At 41.6% G+C, this 17,031-nt stretch overlaps 1 protein-coding gene across 1 annotated transcript in view; it reads left to right on the forward strand.

The window, feature by feature from the left end:
* adam19b (ADAM metallopeptidase domain 19b) overlaps nucleotides 1–17,031 on the forward strand; it is a 207,509-nt gene that overhangs the window by 131,048 nt on the left and 59,430 nt on the right. The window contains exons 6-10 of the mRNA XM_072263558.1: nucleotides 3,599–3,788; nucleotides 4,310–4,375; nucleotides 7,092–7,163; nucleotides 9,179–9,345; nucleotides 10,923–11,007. Of these exons, the coding sequence (XP_072119659.1) occupies nucleotides 3,599–3,788; nucleotides 4,310–4,375; nucleotides 7,092–7,163; nucleotides 9,179–9,345; nucleotides 10,923–11,007 (580 nt within the window). The remainder of the gene's footprint in view (nucleotides 1–3,598; nucleotides 3,789–4,309; nucleotides 4,376–7,091; nucleotides 7,164–9,178; nucleotides 9,346–10,922; nucleotides 11,008–17,031) is intronic.

The raw sequence follows: 17,031 nt of genomic DNA on the forward strand, positions 1-17,031 counted from the left end.
CGTGAAAGAACCAGGAGGTTTGTAGTCTGCTGAGGGCTAAATCTGTGGCATTTAAGTCTGGTGACCCAGGTCTGTATAAGAAAACCAAGTACGACTTGCGGAGAGCTATTTCAAGAGCAAAGAAACGAGTCCAAGAGTGGCTAGAGGCGAGGTTGGATGCGCGTCAGCTCTGGCAGGGTTTGCAGGGAATTACTTCCTACAAAGCACAACCCAACATCATGAATGGCAGCGATGCTTCATTACCAGATGAGCTCAACATCTTTTATGCTTGGTTTGAAAGGGAGAATAAAACCACAGCTATGAGGATCCCTGCAGCGCCTGGTGACCCTGTGATCTCTGTCGATGTCAGGCTGTCTTTCAAGAGGGTGAACCCTCGCAAGGCAGCAGGGCCTGATGTATCTGGTAAGGCTCTGAAAACCTGTGCCAACCAACTGGCAGGGGTATTCAGAGGCATTTTCAGTCTCTCATTGCTACAGTTGGAAGTTTCTACCTGCTTCAAAAAGGCAACAGTTATACCAGAGCCAAAGAAGAGCTGTGTGAGCTGTCTTAATGATTACCAGTGATGAAATGCTTTGAGAGGTTGGTCATAGCAAGAATCAAGACCTGTCTCAGGAAGGACCTGGACCCACTGCAATTTGCCTATCACCGCAATAGATCTAGAGCAGATGTGATCTTAATGGCTCTCCACACAGCCTTGGATCACCTGGATAATGCAAGTACCTAAGTCAGGATGCTGTTTATTGATCATTGGTCAGCATTTAACATCATCATTCTGTTTACAGTCCTGGTTGAAAGGCTACAGAACCTAGGCCTCTGTACCTCCCTCTGCAAATGGATCCTCGACTTCCTAACCAGAGGACCCCAGTCTGTGCGGATTGGAAGTAACATCTCCACCTCGTTGACAATCAACACTGGTGTACTACAGGGATGTGTACTTGGCCCACTGCTGTACTCGCTCTACACCCATGACTGTGTAGCTAAACATAGCTCAAATGCCATCTGTAAATTTGCTGATGATGCAGCCATTGTTGGCAGAATTTCAGATGGTGACAAAAGGGCGTACAGGTGCAAGATACACCAGGTTGTTGAGTGGTATTGCAGCAACAACCTGGCACTCAATGTCAGCAAGATCGAAGAGCCAATTGTAGACTTCAGAAAGGGTAAGACGAGGGAACACAAACCAATCCTCATCAAGGGATCAGAAGAGGAGAAGGGGAGCATTTTCAGATTCCTGGGAGTCAATATCTCCAAGGATCTAACCTAGATGCAAGACATCAATTCAGCTATAAAGAGGGCAAGACAATGGATGTATTTCATTTGGAGTTTGAGGAGATTTGATTTGTTAATTAAAACACTCAAACTACTACAAATGTACCATGGAGAGCATTCTGACTGGCTGCATCACTGTCTGGTGGGGGATGGTGGGGTTGGGGCTACTGCACAAGATTGAAGTAAGTTGTAGAAACTTGTAAAATTAGTCTGCTCCATCATGGGTACCAGCGTAGTATTCAAGACATCTTCAAGGAACAGTGCCTTAAGAAGGTGGTGTCCATCATTAAGGATCTCCACCCAGGAATGCCTGTTCTCACTGTTACCATCGGAAAGGAGGTACAGAAGCCTGAAGGCACACACTCAGTGATTCAAGAACAGCTTCTTCCCCTCTACCACTCGATGTCAAAATGGACATTGAACCCTTGGACACTGCCCCACTACTTATTTACTTCTGCTATTTTGCACAACTTATTTTAACTTAGCTATTTAATATTGTTTAATATCTGTAGTGAAATGATTCTCAGGGAAATAGAAGACCGAGATGAGATAAAAATTGGAGGTGCTAATATCAACCATATAAGATATGCAGACGATACCACCCTAATAGCAAGTGCTGCAGAAGACCTACAAATCCTCCTAGACTAAGTAGCACAAACAAATGCAGATTTTGGTCTAACCATCAACTGTTTTAAAAAAAAACAGACAAACAAACAAACAAACAAATGTATGGTAATATCAAAACAGCAGGATACTCCCAACTGCCAATTGTACATCAGTAACCAAGGGATTGAACGAAAGATCAGCTTTAATTACCTTGGTAGTTTTAGATGCTAGAAGTAAAGTAGAAATAAAAAGAAAAATTGCCATTGCCAAAACCAACTTCCAAAAAATGAAACCCATTTTTACCAACAGACACATTTCTATAACAACAAGGCTTAGATTACTAAAATGTTGCATCTGGTCAATCTTGCTGTAAGCTTCCAAAACGTGGACTATAACACCAGAACTCCAAAGAAACCTAGAAGCAACAGAAATGTGGTTTCTTAGAAGAATGTTGAAAATATCATATAGAGATAGGGTAACTAATGAGACAGTACTCCAATGTGCCAATACAAAAAGATCTTTAATGAGAACATTAAATGAGAGGAAACTTAACTTCCTGGGCCATGTCATCAGAAAGGGAGAAATAGAATGCCTTATATTACAAGGCCGTATGCCTGGGAAACACGGAAGAGGAAGGCAAAGAAGAAAATATAAGGACACTGTGAAAGAACTAACAGATCTAAGTGTGCGAGATATCATTGATTCTGCAAGGGATCGTTCGATGTGGACAGCCATGATTGCCCAAGCGTGTAACGCGCAAGGCACATGAAGAAGAAGATGATTTAATTGACATCTATATACCTAATGTATTTCCGTTTTTTTCTCTATATTTATTTATCATATATTTCATTGAACTCCTGCTGTAAAGGATAACAAATTTCATGACATATGCTGGTGATATTAAACCTGATTCTGATTCTGACTGTAATGGCTTTCCCTCGTACCACCTGGATGTACCAATGTGGTGAAGTGATCTGTGTGGATGGCAAGCAAAACAAAGTTTTCAATGTACCTTGGTACATGTGAGGATAACAAACTGTAAGGTGGCTGATAGTAAGTCAGCTCTCACCATCGTTTTGCCTGGTAACTTACTCTGTTGATCTTGATGGAGGATCTTTTGCCTCTCACCCAAAGACAATTTTGCTCTCTTCCATACTGTACATCCATTCTGCACATTAGCCATTCTATCAGTATTATAGGTAAGTGAGAATATCATTTTAAAGTTAGAAGTTATTTTACGATAGTAAGGCTATTGTTAGAGTGAAGTAGCTGAAACTAACCCAAATCATTTCAGGCAACACACACAAAATGCTGGTGGAACGCAGCAGGCCAGGCAGCATCTATAGGAAGAAGTATAGTCGACATTTTGGGCCGAGCCCCTTCGTCAGGACTAACATTAATCCTGACAAAGGGTCTCAGCCCGAAAATGTCGACTGTACTTCTTCCTATAGATGCTGCCTGGCCTGCTGCATTCCACCAGCATTTTGTGTGTGTTGCTTGAATTTCCAGCATCTGCAGATTTTCTCATGTTTGCCAAATCATTTCATATTGGATCCTCATACTGGCCCACACATTAGATCCCCGAATTGGACGATCAGTTGCTAACTTCTTATATCATCAAATTCTGTGACCTTATAATGTTGATGACATGAGGTTTTGATAAGTTAATAACGATTCTGCAGTAATGGAAAATATATTACCTGAATGGGTTCTTCTCTGCTAGGGGTTTGATAATTCTGAACTCAAATATCAGCTACTTCGTGGAGCCACTTGACAACAGCCGCAGTCAACATCTCATCTATAGGTCTGAGTACCTGAAGCTGAAAAGTGGGACCTGTGGTCACCGACAGAGTGAGCACAAGGAAGACTGGTTCAAAGATTTCGCCGTCCATCTTCATCCAAGTCACCATCGGGTAAGATTATTAGTAGTGAAGGCTTCAGTAAAAGTCATACCCAGGATCCTAATTTGTCCACTATGCTGTAGGTCATTGTGTCTTGTCTACTGTTCAGAAACAAGTGGGATAACTGTTAACATTTCTGTGGTCAACAGCATATAGATGGCAACCTCAATTTAAAGAGTACAGCCACAGCTTTAGAGAGGATTTGGATGTAAGCCCTTTGAGTATTATGAAAATTGCTTGGCAAAAATAGTACACTGTGTGTTGTGATGGTAAATTAATGAAATGTCACCGTTTCTAAATCCTCTCACCACAGTCTTTAGTTTACTAGTTAACATATCTACATTAAACAGGCTTTTGCATAAAAAATGCAGGAAGTGATTTATATTAATGGATAGAATAGTTGTTTGAGGACTCTAACTGTATGAAATAGAGTACTCAAAATCTGAGACTCAAAGGATTGGCTGGTTTGAATTTTAATACAGTTGCACGCGCAGATCTTTAATTGCTCTAAGTATTATTTCTACTTTGCACAGAGCAAGAGAGATGTGGTGAAGGATATGAAGTATGTGGAACTTTATTTAGTGGCTGATTATGCTGAGGTAAGACGCTTAATGTTCCTAAAATTGAACTCTGCTTTGCTTTATTCAGTGTTGGGTTCATAGCTGTTCAAAGCTCATAGGTGCAATGAGATGGAACGGGTTGGAACTGAAGAGAAGTCAGACAATTCTGAGGAAAGGTTCAGTTTATAGTTTTGGGGGGTCAAAAGCGAGGTGTTGAATTTGGAGAGCATTCATTTATAGGGGTGTGACTTTGTACAATGGTGTAAAGTGAGAGGGCAGGTAATGGTAACCCGTTTTCCTCCTTACTGATTTCAATATAAATTTTTTAAAATGTGGAGAATTTAACACAAATTGTCACCTCTCTGTCACCTATTTTACACCAGCACAGAAAGCCTAGCCCTACTCAGCAGGAGTTGATTTTTTTAAATCTTGATTTTCCTGCTTAACAGCTCTGGGAATGCTGTTTTTTTTCACAGTATTTATGGAAATTGTTTGTGGGGACCTTTGGCATACTTGTGACTATCATCCCCTGATTTTCATGTACTCTTAATCAATGGTTATTGAACTTCAAATATGGCAGCAGGGAACTTATAGGGACACTGAGACAAAGTTCAGCATTTTATTTATTGACTGATTTATTGAGATACAGCACGAAATAGGCCCTGAGGCACTTCAAGCTGTGCTACCCTGCATCCCCTAATTTAATCCTAGCCTAATCACAGGACAATTTACAATGACCAATTAACCTACCAACCGGTAGGGGTTTGGACTGTGGGAGGAAACCGGAGCACCCAGAGGAAACCTACACAGTCACGTGGAGATTGTACAGACTTCTTACGGGCAGGGCAGGAATTTAACCTGGGTAATCTGTACAGTAAAACATTGTGTTAATCATAACTTTGTTCATTGTTCAGCTTGTAATTCCTCAGCAAAGCAGTTAACACTATTGTCTATTGTATTGTTGACATTATTAAAGGTTTTCCCTTCCCAGTGCATTCTCTGGTTTAGAACAAAACCTATGGATCACACGATCTAAACATTAAACTATAACAGGAAAGTGAATCATCATTTAGTTTTTTCCATCAGATTTGGTATCGGAAGCTCCCACTGCCAGCAATTTCATCAAATATTGAACGATATAACTCCCTGCTTAGGATCCTGATCTAGTCCAGATGTCTGTAAGATTCACTGAGAGGCAGCTGACTGTGCTTTGGGAACAGTTTAAAGGCTCTGCAAACTAAAAGAAGACATAATTCCCACAATACTCGAAGGTTTCCCAGAAAACTGACCCGACATGACACATTGAGATGCGACTCCAGGAAGTGAAAGTTAATAAAGCTGCTGATGTTGGAAATTTGAAACAATCACATAAAATGCTGGAAACACTCCACAAGTCAGGCAGCTGTTTCTCTTTCTGAAGATAAGGCATTGACCTGAATTATTAGTTCTATTGTTCTTTCTACAGATGCTGCCTAACCTGCTGGGTGTTTCCAGCATTTTCTGGTTTTGCTTCTGATTCCAAGAAGTAGTTCTTTATGCAGAGAGAGAGTAGCTGTTCTGAAACACGGTCAAAGTCATGTTTGGCCAAAACTGATTTTCACAGTTGGTCAATATTACCATTGTGTTGTGGGACCAATGATGGAAGAAGAAGCCCATTCTTGGTCTGGTAGTCCTTTTTTTCCTATGTCTTACTTACTTCTTTCTTTTCAAATCTTTTTATTATTACTATCCAAAATTACCAAGAGTACATCAAAGTAGGCAACACTTACAATGTTTCAAGAGAAAAAAAAACATTGTTTTAAAGAGTGAAAAAATTTCGGTGACAAAAAAAAAGAGGAAAAAAACCCTACTAAAGCAAAAAAAAAAAAATGAGGGGAAAAAAACCCATTAGGTGTTCAACCCCGGAGCCATGCGTCATACAAAAAGCTTCGAAAGATAAACATCAAACCGCCAGCAAGAAAAAAAATGTACCAAAAATTTACAATTAGATCGTGGAGGAAATCTATCAATTAACTCAAATGATAGTAACGAGCAAATGAACCCCATCTTTTCTCAAAATGAAACATAGGTTCAAAGGTTTGACTTCTAATTTTATGCCAACTAAGACTTAGCATCACTTGAGAGAACCATTGTGACTTATTTATTACTTACTATTATGCCACTGGTATTTAGGGCATCAGTGAAGGTCCTCCCTCTCTGGTGGTGTCCATGGCTTCCTTCATCATGTCAGTAGCTTGGCTTTCACCACTGTCATCATGCAAGTCCCGGTGGAGACTCAGGAATACCACTGCACTTAGATGTAGAATGATTCTTCATTGCAGCTGCCATAAGAATTCTGGTTTACCACACAGAGTTGTTGGCCCTGAGCTGAACCCTGAACCTGGGGGACTGGTCGACCACCTTTAACCTATCCTCTACCCTTTGACCTGTTTGGCATGGGTGACCCTACCAAGAGCCAAAGCATAAAGCTCTGACTTCAGCCAGCATAGCTCTCTGGATCATTCAGGCATGCAAGCTCCAAACCATGAAAAGGTTGTGGTCCCCTTGGAGGCTTGTTCCTACGAGATTGGAATAATTTTAGAAGAGTAGTGAGTTGCTGTCATATAGCGATCCTGAAGCTTGCATCCTGAAAGGGTGAAATGAAGTGAACTAAAGAGCATTCTTAATTTGGCCCAAGGTATTAGGACATTAAGCAAAGTGAAGCTGCTTGGCAGAACAAAATATACTGTATCTTTATCTAAATCTATCCTTTCAGTTTCAGAAACATCACCGGGATCTTGAGAAAACAAAACAGAAGTTGAAGGAAACTGCTAATTATGTTGATAAGGTGAGAATGTATTAATCATTGAGTAGGTTGTCTTCAGACATCCCACCCTGCAAAAACTCATTTCAGGGAGGTAGCACCATCAATTTGTGGGAGACTCCCAGAACTTCCAGGAGAAGTGGGATGTCTGCAATAGAGTAGCTCCTTAGCAGCTAGCCAGCTAGTTTAAATAACGTTAGCTATGCTAATGAACGAATGTTAATCTCACCTCAACATGTCTTATACAGTCTTAACCTGCCATGGGCAATAGAAAAGTCACTGTTGCAAACAGTGCAGCGAGCAACACTGTCATTACTTTTGACCCCTATTAGGCAGGGGCACACTTTAGTGTATTCTGGGGTGACGTACGTTTTATATTTTCTTTTTTTGAAACACTCTGCCATGGCGCGTGCACTCGCTCGCTCGCTCTCTCTCTCTCTCTCTCGTGGTCGCTCTCATGCTCTCTTGCTCTTTCTCACGCTCTCTCTCGCGCACTCTCATGCTCTCTCTCACTCGCTCTCGTCTCTCTTGCGCTCACTCTCTCAAAAAAATTGATTTCCGGAATATTCTATATAATTTGCGGGCATCAGGGAGCCACTATTAATATGCAGGAGACTCCCGGAACTTCCGGGAGAGGTGGGATGTCTGTGTCTTTGTTGGTCTCCCCTCTCTCTGTGTGACACCTCTTTGTCCCTTTACAAGGAGCATGTGTATGTCAAATTGCCGGGTGAACGGTTAGATTTTGTCGTGCTGCAGATCATGGTCTCTCTTTGCGGCTTTATTGTATGCTTGGTGGATGGAGGGTGTTGAGGCTTTTTTTTTGCTGAAGTAAGTGGGGGAGGGGGAAGGTCGTTTCTTTGTTGCTGCTTGTTCCTGGGAAGGGGAAGTAGGGGGTTTGAAGTTCTAACATTCTGCCATCACTCATGTTTTGCGACAGTCTTCTGTTTTCGTGGATGTCTGTGAAGAATGAGAATCTCAGGATGTGTATTTCATACATTTTCTGATATTAAATGGAACTATTGAACTATCAGAGGTCTTTGTATGTTTGTACTGGCAGACTGTGTCTGTAGTCTGTCTATGAGCTTAGTAGAACTTGGCCCCCCATTGTCCTGTGAAATTACTGTTTTGCTAGCTGCTTTCTAACAGTAACCACATTCCAGCACCACGGTTGTCATAGTCATACTTTATTGATTCCGGGGGAAATTGTTTTCTGTTACAGTTGCACCATAAATTATTAAATAGTAATAAAACCATAAATAGTTAAATAGTAATATGTAAATTATGCCAGGAAATAAGACCAGGACTAACCTATTGGCTCAGGGTGTCTGACCCTCTAAGGGAGGAGTTGTAAAGTTTGATGGCCACAGGCAGGAATGACTTCCTATGACGTTCAGTGTTGCATCTCGGTGGAATGAGTCTCTGGCTGAATGTACTCCTGTGCCCAACCAGTACATTATGTAGTGGATGGGAGACGTTGTCCAAGATGGCATGCAACTTGGACAGCATCCTCTTTTCAGACACCACCATCAGGGAGTCCAGTTCCATCCCCACAACATCACTGGCCTTATGAATGAGTTTGTTGATTCTGTTGGTGTCTGCTACCCGCAGCCTGCTGCCCCAGCACACAACAGCAAACACGATCCTACTGGCCACCACAGACTCGTAGAACATCCTCAGCATCATCCGGCAGATGTTAAAGGACCTCAGTCTCCTCAGGAAATAGAGACAACTCTGACCTTTCTTGTAGACAGCCTCAGTGTTCTTTGATCAGACCCGTTCTTTGTCTGTAAGTACTACAGAGTGTCCAGTGCTGGCAAGAGGTATTACAGAAACCCTTTCTTCCTCCTGATTGGAATGAAGAATTGCATTATAATGTGAAGTTTGCAGAGCTTGCACATGTGGATCAAATTCGTCTGAAGTAATAACAGTTGCAGGCCAATGATGGTGTTTTGCAATTACCAGTACTATGTACTTGCAGAGAGCCAACTCTGCTTTGATTCACTTTTCAAGTCTATCTCTTTACTGGTATGTTTCCTCAGTATTACAGATCTCTCAATATCAGGATTGCTTTGGTTCATCTGGAGGTATGGACTCATCAGAACAGGTGTGAAGTGAGGGAGAATCCCTACAGCACCCTCTGGTCCTTTCTAAAATGGAGACGGCAGGTATTGACCTGGAAGAAGCATGATAATGCACAGCTCATCACGTAAGTACCAAGGATGTTTTTCTTGTCTTTCTCCAGGGCACGTACTTGTACTGCAAAATGAATACCTTATACCTGCTAAACCTGCTGAGATGGAATCTCTGCTTGATGTAGGAGATTGGGAGAATTTCCTAATTTCATCCCCAGTGAAGTGTACTGTAATATTGTATTCCATTAGAGTGCTGGTCCCATTCAGCAAATAATATCAATTAGGAGCCATGCCCTGGTTGTAACCTCAATTCCGCATTCCCAACTGAGTGCCTGCTGGTCTTTCATACCCTACCTATCAAGAATCTGTCTCTCCCTGTCTCCAAAGACTCTGCTTTCACTCTCCTCGGAGGAAGAGAGGTCTGCAGTTTGTACCATGTATAGGAGGCACTGCACTGTTTAAATAGGCAGCTCACTACCATGTCCTCGAGGGCAATTGGGGAAGGTAAGCAAATAGTGGCTCCGCCTGCAAAGTCCACATCTGTTGAATGAATAACAAGAAATTCTCAGCTCTTGCTTACATGGGTAATTTCTTATCTTGAGATGAAGATAAGGCATTTTGTAAGATGCTCTATCTTGAGATAAAGTATGTTGTAAAATGCCAACTCTAGTATGCTGAGCTGCACCACACACACCACAGGTTACCAGATTGTTTACATAGCTGATTGCAGTTAAGAACAGCATCTACAAGTCCTTCACCCTGCACCAGGAAAAGGAAGAATCATTACGTTTCCAATCTTAATCACCAACAAATAATATTTATTTATTGATTGAGATTCAGTGTAGAATAGGCCCTACCAGCTCTTCGAGACATGCTGCCCAGCAACTCCTGATTTAACCTTAACCTAATCACAGGACATTAAACAATGACCAATTAACTTACCAACCAGTAGGTCTTTGACTGTGAGAGGAAACTCGAGCCTCAGAGGAAATCCACGCAGTCATGGGGAGGACGTACTAACTCGTTACAGACAACGGTGGGAATTGAACCCAGGTTGCAGGTACTGTAAAGCATTATGCTAACCACAATGCTACTGTGCTGCCTTAGTTGTAAAGCCTGATCGCAGCTGTAAAGGCTACGTGTGTGATACACCTGCAAACAAAGTTTCCTTTTACTATCTGTAAGGTAGGCAGTTAAGTTAAAACTTAGGTAATGTGTAATATACTGAATTTAAGAAAAATTCTGCCAAAATAATACTGGACAGAACCATGGTTTAATTAGAAGTGAATATAGAACAGCTTTTTTATGTAAAGGATGTCATGTTATCTGCCAGTCTGATCATAGAAATAGGGGAAAGGATGGGGGTTGTGGTATGGATTTTCTGAATGAATTCTGTCCATGGCTATGTGTCCATTGATTTTCTCAGTATCGGTTCCAGGATGAATTTCTGCCACACACTTCTGGCTTTGGAAAGTTCTTCTTGCTCATTGCAATGTGGACAATGATCAGAAGTCACTTGTAGCAGTTTCTAGGAAAATCTTCGCCAGACTTTGAAGGGCATAAACATCTCGGGGTTGCATCTGAGAAAATGTTTTCCTTCTGCTTTTTGGTTTTATTTCTGCCTTGTAACACTGAATGCATTTGCACTTAGGGGGATCACCTTCAATGGCACTACCATCGGCTTGGCACCCTTGATGGGTATGTGTTCAGATCATCAGTCAGGAGGTGTGAATATGGTGAGTGAATGTGGCAGCGAATCTGACACAAAGTTCAGAGTTATTTTCTACCAGTCATCACTGGAATTGTCAGTGAGACTCAGTGGTAGATTGTGGCTTCAATGACATGATTCTCCTCTTAGTAATTTCCCTTCTATTATTTTCATTTCCCTTTCTGATCCACTTGGGGAACTTTAAAGGTTAATAACTAAATTTCCCTTTAGGATTTTTTTGTTAATGATAAAATTGAGACTTGCTAATTAAATAATGGATTTGGATGCTTCTTTTACCCTGTAATGAAAATGCCTGTTATTTTTTTGATTAAAATTGTTAAATATTCAGATGAACTGTGTTGTCCACAGTTATATCGAAATGTAGGGGAACTGATTAAGAGTGAATCTGTGGACCCGGACTTCTGATTTTCAGGAAGGAATTGTGTCTGTTGGGGATCAGTGTGTCACCACTGGTTTAAATTGGTTTATTATTGTCATATGTACTGCAGTATAGTGAAAAATATGTTTTGCATCCATCCATCCATCATATCAGTACATGAGAGAGAGAAGAACAGAACGTGAACTTAGAGCTACAGAGAGAATGCATGGCTGACAGACTGTAAAGTGAAAGGTCTATGATGAAGTAGATCACAAAGTCAGGAGTCCACCTTATTGCAAAAGGGGACCATTCAGTTGTCTCCTAACAGTGGATCGAAGTCCTTGAGCATAGTGGTTTCAGTCTTTGTATCATCTGCTTGATGAGACTGAGAGAGAGAGAGAGAGAAAGAGAGAGAGAGGACTTTTTGCTGTTTTACTGAGGCAGCGAGGTGTAGACAGAGTCCACGGAGGAGAAGTGGGTTCTTGTGATGTGCTGAGCCATGCCCAGAACTCTCCGCAGTTTATCATGGTCTCAGGCAGAACAGTTGCCGTATCAAACAGTAATGTCTCCAGACAGGATTCTTTCTATGTAATAAGCACATACAACAGTTCATCTCTGCATAACAGGAGAACACACATCATAGTACAATAGTCTCTCACAGATTCTTGAGAATTTGGATAAAACAGGTTTTAATTTTGAAAAGAAAAAAATTTAAATGTTAAGAAATTTAAACTTATATGTTTATAGAACGAGGTTTCAGCAATCAAGCAATAATTCAGTGCAACCTCCTGATTTTGTAATTTTTTCATAAAATGTGTTTTTCCTGTCATTACTTAGTTTTTGTCAACACAGTCAGACACAATAAAAAAACTAATTATTCCTATTTATTTAGTCTTATATAGATTTAGAGCTTTTAGCTCATTGTGTCTACACCATATATTCTGTTAAATGTTAAATATTCACTTTTCTTCATTTTTATACTATTTCACGTGTACTCCTTTAAAAACTTACATCATGCAACTTTTATCATTAGCATTAAATATACAAAATAACAATTTTGGACATAAAACACTTTTTAATTTTAAAGAGACAATTACTTTAATAAATCAACTGTTTTGGAGGAACAGATTGTAAGCATATTAATTTAAAACAAAGAAAGTTCCATCTGACGGTGGTGACTGAGACCTGACCGGGTGGCAGTGGCCTAATTACAACAAATAATTCCAACCTTTTCACCACTCAAGTCACTGCTTCCTTACTTAACAACTTTATTTAACAATTTGGTACAACAAATAACAATTTGTCATGTACATTTTATCCTTCAGTAAATATTAACAGCAACGGTAAACAGCAAAATAAAAACTACATCAACCATCTCGACTTCACCGCATCTTGTTCCCATTCCAACCTCACTCCTTCCGAACACCCTGCTCTCCACTCCCTCCGCACTAATCCTAACCTTACTAATAAACCCGCAGATAAGAGGGGTGCTGTTGTAGTCTGGCGTACTGACCTCTACCTTGCCGAGGCACAGCGACAACTCGCGGATACCTCCTCTTATTTACCCCTCGATCCCACTAAGGAGCACCAGGCCATTGTCTCCCACGCTATCACCCACTTTATCCGCTCAGGGGATCTCCCATCCACTGCTACCAACCTTATAGTTCCCACACCTCGCACTTCCCGTTTCTACCTCCTACCCAAGATCCACAAACCTGCCTGTCCTGGCAGACCTATTGTCTCAGCTTGCTCCTGCCCGACCGAATTCATTTCTGCATACCTCGACACAGTTTTATCCCCCCTTGTTCTATCCCTTCCTACCTATGTTCGTGACACTTCTCACGCTCTGAAACTTTTCGATGATTTTAAGTTCCCTGGCCCCCACCGCTTTATTTTCACCATGGATGTCCAGTCCCTATATACTTCCATCCCCCATCAGGAAGGTCTCAAAGCGTTCCGCTTCTTTTTGGATTCCAGACATAATCAGTTTCCCTCTATCACCACTCTGCTCCGTCTAGCGGAATTAGTCCTTACTCTTAATAATTTCTCCTTTGGCTCCTCCCACTTCCTCCAAACTAAACGTGTAGCTATGGGCACCCGTATGGGTCCTAGCTATGCCTGCCTTTTTGTTGGCTTTGTGGGACAATCTATGTTCCATACCTATTCTGGTATCTGTCCCCCAGTTTTCCTTCGCTACATCAACGACTGCATTGGCGCTACTTCCTGCACGCATGCTGAGCTTGTTGACTTTATTAACTTTGCCTCCAACTTTCACCCTGCCCTCAAGTTTACCTGGTCCATTTCTGACACCTCCCTCCCCTTTCTAGATCTTTCTGTCTCTATCTCTGGAGACAGCTTATCCACTGATGTCTACTATAAGCCAACTGACTCTCACAGCTATCTGGACTATTCCTCTTCTCACCCTGTCTCTTGCAAAAATGCCATCCCCTTCTCGCAATTCCTCCATCTCCGCTGTATCTGCACTCAGGATGAGGCTTTTCATTCCAGGACGAGGGAGATGTCTTCCTTTTTTAAAGAAAGGGGCTTCCCTTCCTCCACCATCAACTCTGCTCTCTAACGCATCTCTCCCATTTCACGCACATCTGCTCTCACTCCATCCTCCCGCCACCCCACTAGGAATAGGGTTCCCCTGGTCCTCACCTACCACCCCACCAGCCTCCAGATCCAACATATTATTCTCCGTAACTTCTGCCACCTCCAGTGGGATCCCACCACTAAGCACACCTTTCCCTCCCCACCTCTCTCTGCATTCCGCAGGGATCCCTTGTCCATTCGTCCCCCCCATCCCTCCCCACTGATCTCCCTCCTGGCACTTATCCTTGTAAGCGGAACAAGTGCTACACGTGCCCTTACACTTCCTCCCTTACCACCATTCAGGGCCCCAAACAGTCCTTCCAGGTGAGGCAACACTTCACCTGTGAGTTGGCTGGGGTGATATACTGCATCCGGTGCTCCCAATGTGGCCTTCTATATATTGGGAAGACCCGACGCCGACTGGGAGACCGTTTTGCTGAACACCTACGCTCCGTCCGCTACAGAAAGCAGGATCTCCCAGTGGCCACCCATTTTAATTCCACATCCCATTCCCATTCTGACATGTCTATCCATGGCCTCCTCTACTGTAAAGATGAAGCCACACTCAGGTTGGAGGAACAAGACCTTATATTCCGTCTGGGTAGCCTCCAACCTGATGGCATGAACATTGACTTCTCTAACTTCCACTGATGCCCCACCTTCCCCTCGCACCCCACCCGTTATTTATTTTTATACACACATTCTTTCTCTCACTCTCCTTTTTCTCCCTCTGTCCCTCTGACTATACCCCTTGCCCATCCTCTGGGTCCCCCCCCCCCCACCGTCTTTCTCCCTGGGCCTTCTTCTCATGATCCTCTCATATCCCCTTTGCCAATCACCTGTCCAGCTCTTGGCTCCATCCCTCCCCCTCCTGTCTTCTCCTATCATTTTGGATATCCCCCTTCCCCTCCCACTTTCAAATCTCTTACTAACTCTTCATTCAGTTAGTCCTGACGAAGGGTCTCGGCCTGAAACGTTGACTGTACCTCTTCCTAGAGATGCTGCCTGGCCTGCTGCGTTCACCAGCAACTTTGATGTGTGTTGCTTGAATTTCCAGCATCTGCAGAATTCCTGTTGTTTGAGATATCCTTTCCACCTGGTTTTGGATGGAAGCGCGTGTTGGGCTCATGAGGGTGGTAAAAACTCCACTTGAACATCTTGATTATGAGCATCCATAGTGACAGCCTTTGCTAACCACCTTTTTTGTCATAAATGACTGCAAGCTAATCTCCACGATTAATGATGCCAGAAGATATATCTGTCGTATTGCCGTCAGGACCACTCTGGGGTTCCTGCTCCATTTCTTCCATCAGCATTGCCAAAGGCCCTCTGTTCTTTCCCATTGTGGTAGGACCATCATTCTCCTCAGCCTGTACCCTGGCGTATGTATTTTCAGTCAACTGAAGTGTTGTTGGGCTGAAACATTGGCACATCTATGGCTCCCTGCAGAAACATGACAATGATCTGCAATGGATGCTGTTTCTGTAAGGTATGACCTGATGGATTTTCCTTGTTGCTGGTACAGGTTTTAGTGGTTGAGAAAGGAGTGCATCATCTGTCTGCATGTCACTTTCAGCGATATGATAGAGCTGAGTACGGCAAAGGCTCCTCCCAACCATCTCATGGAAGATTTTCTTTCTCTGTAGCATCTGCTCTGTTTTGTTTCTTGGTGATTCTTGTGTTTTTTTATTTCTAGTTTGCTCTCATCAACAACACTTTTTCAGTTTGTTCCTATCTTTTATTATCTCTTGAAGTTTATTTTTCAAAGCTTTCATCTCTCTCAAGTATCTTGCTCTTGTTTTCTTTCTTTCCTTTTCCCCTGCTGTAGACTGCCTACTGCGTGCTGGCTCCTGTATTAGTTTGATCCAATCGACTATCTGGGGGAGTTTCTGGGCGTTCTGGGCCCTTTCTCTTATGCTCTCTTGACTCTTGCTGTCTATGTTTCCACGCCTTTCTCTTAGTCCTCTTTTCCCTTTCATTCAAATCACTGATAGTTTTTATCTTCCCATTCTCTACTCTCTTCTTCCATCTTTGCTTTTCCTTTCTCAGGTATTCCTCCTTTAACTCAAGCTCACTATATATTTTCTTTCTCCACTTTTTTTTTGGTATTCCCTGTTTCTTCTCCTTCGCTCCTCCACTGATAGCTGCTGCCTAGCCATAACTTCCTAAAATACATAAAATGAAGTTCAGAATTTAATGGAATTACTATGAAATTGTCCAAAATTACTATGAATTTAATTATGTTTAATTTGGTGAAATTTTATAAAATGATTATGAAATGGTGCAACTAAATTCATTTATGGTTTTAGTCATTGGAAATACATATAGTAAGGAAATATTGTAGGCCTCTGTGTGGAAGGAATAACGTGGAAATTATGTATATTATAAATAGGTTAATGAAACATTACAAGCCATATTACTATTTATTTTTATCATAAATTATATTCAAGCCTCCATTGAGGATGATTTAGATGTTTTTGTCAGCACAGTCAAACTATGTGACAGAAAACCTGACAGTGTTAACGCCTGACGGTGGTGAGAAAAACACACTTTTTTACATGACGTGTATGAGTTGTATACAGAAGCCATCTTGTTTTCCATCTGTTGCTAGCTGCCTCTGGCTTCTACTTAAAATTCATAAATTTATGTCATAATTTAAAATAATTCTTTCTATACAAAAGAGAAAGTGTTGACATGTCATGGTTGTGACAGTAGCAACATCAACAAATATGTAAAAATTATTGGAAAAAATAGAAAACTTACAGGAGCTTGTTTGACCTTGCTGCATTTAGCAGATGTGGAGGGTGGAAAGGGGGTTCTCAGGAATATAGTTGAACATGTGCTTGCCAGATTTTATAAATATCTGATGGTGTTGTCAAAAACATGTTGAGCAAGCACAAAATAAGAGTAAATATTGTTGAAAATTCATTGCTTTTAGTTTTAAAGAGGTTTTTCACTCTACTCTTTCATCTGGCATATATATATTGTACATTTTAAATGATTTTTTCATACTTTTTTATGAAATTGAAATGATAATCTCTTGTCTGAAGACAACTGATTTTGTGGGTACTGGGCTAT

The sequence above is a fragment of the Mobula birostris genome, chromosome 7 (genome assembly GCF_030028105.1).
Source record: "Mobula birostris isolate sMobBir1 chromosome 7, sMobBir1.hap1, whole genome shotgun sequence".
Taxonomy (NCBI): Eukaryota; Metazoa; Chordata; class Chondrichthyes; order Myliobatiformes; family Myliobatidae; genus Mobula; species Mobula birostris.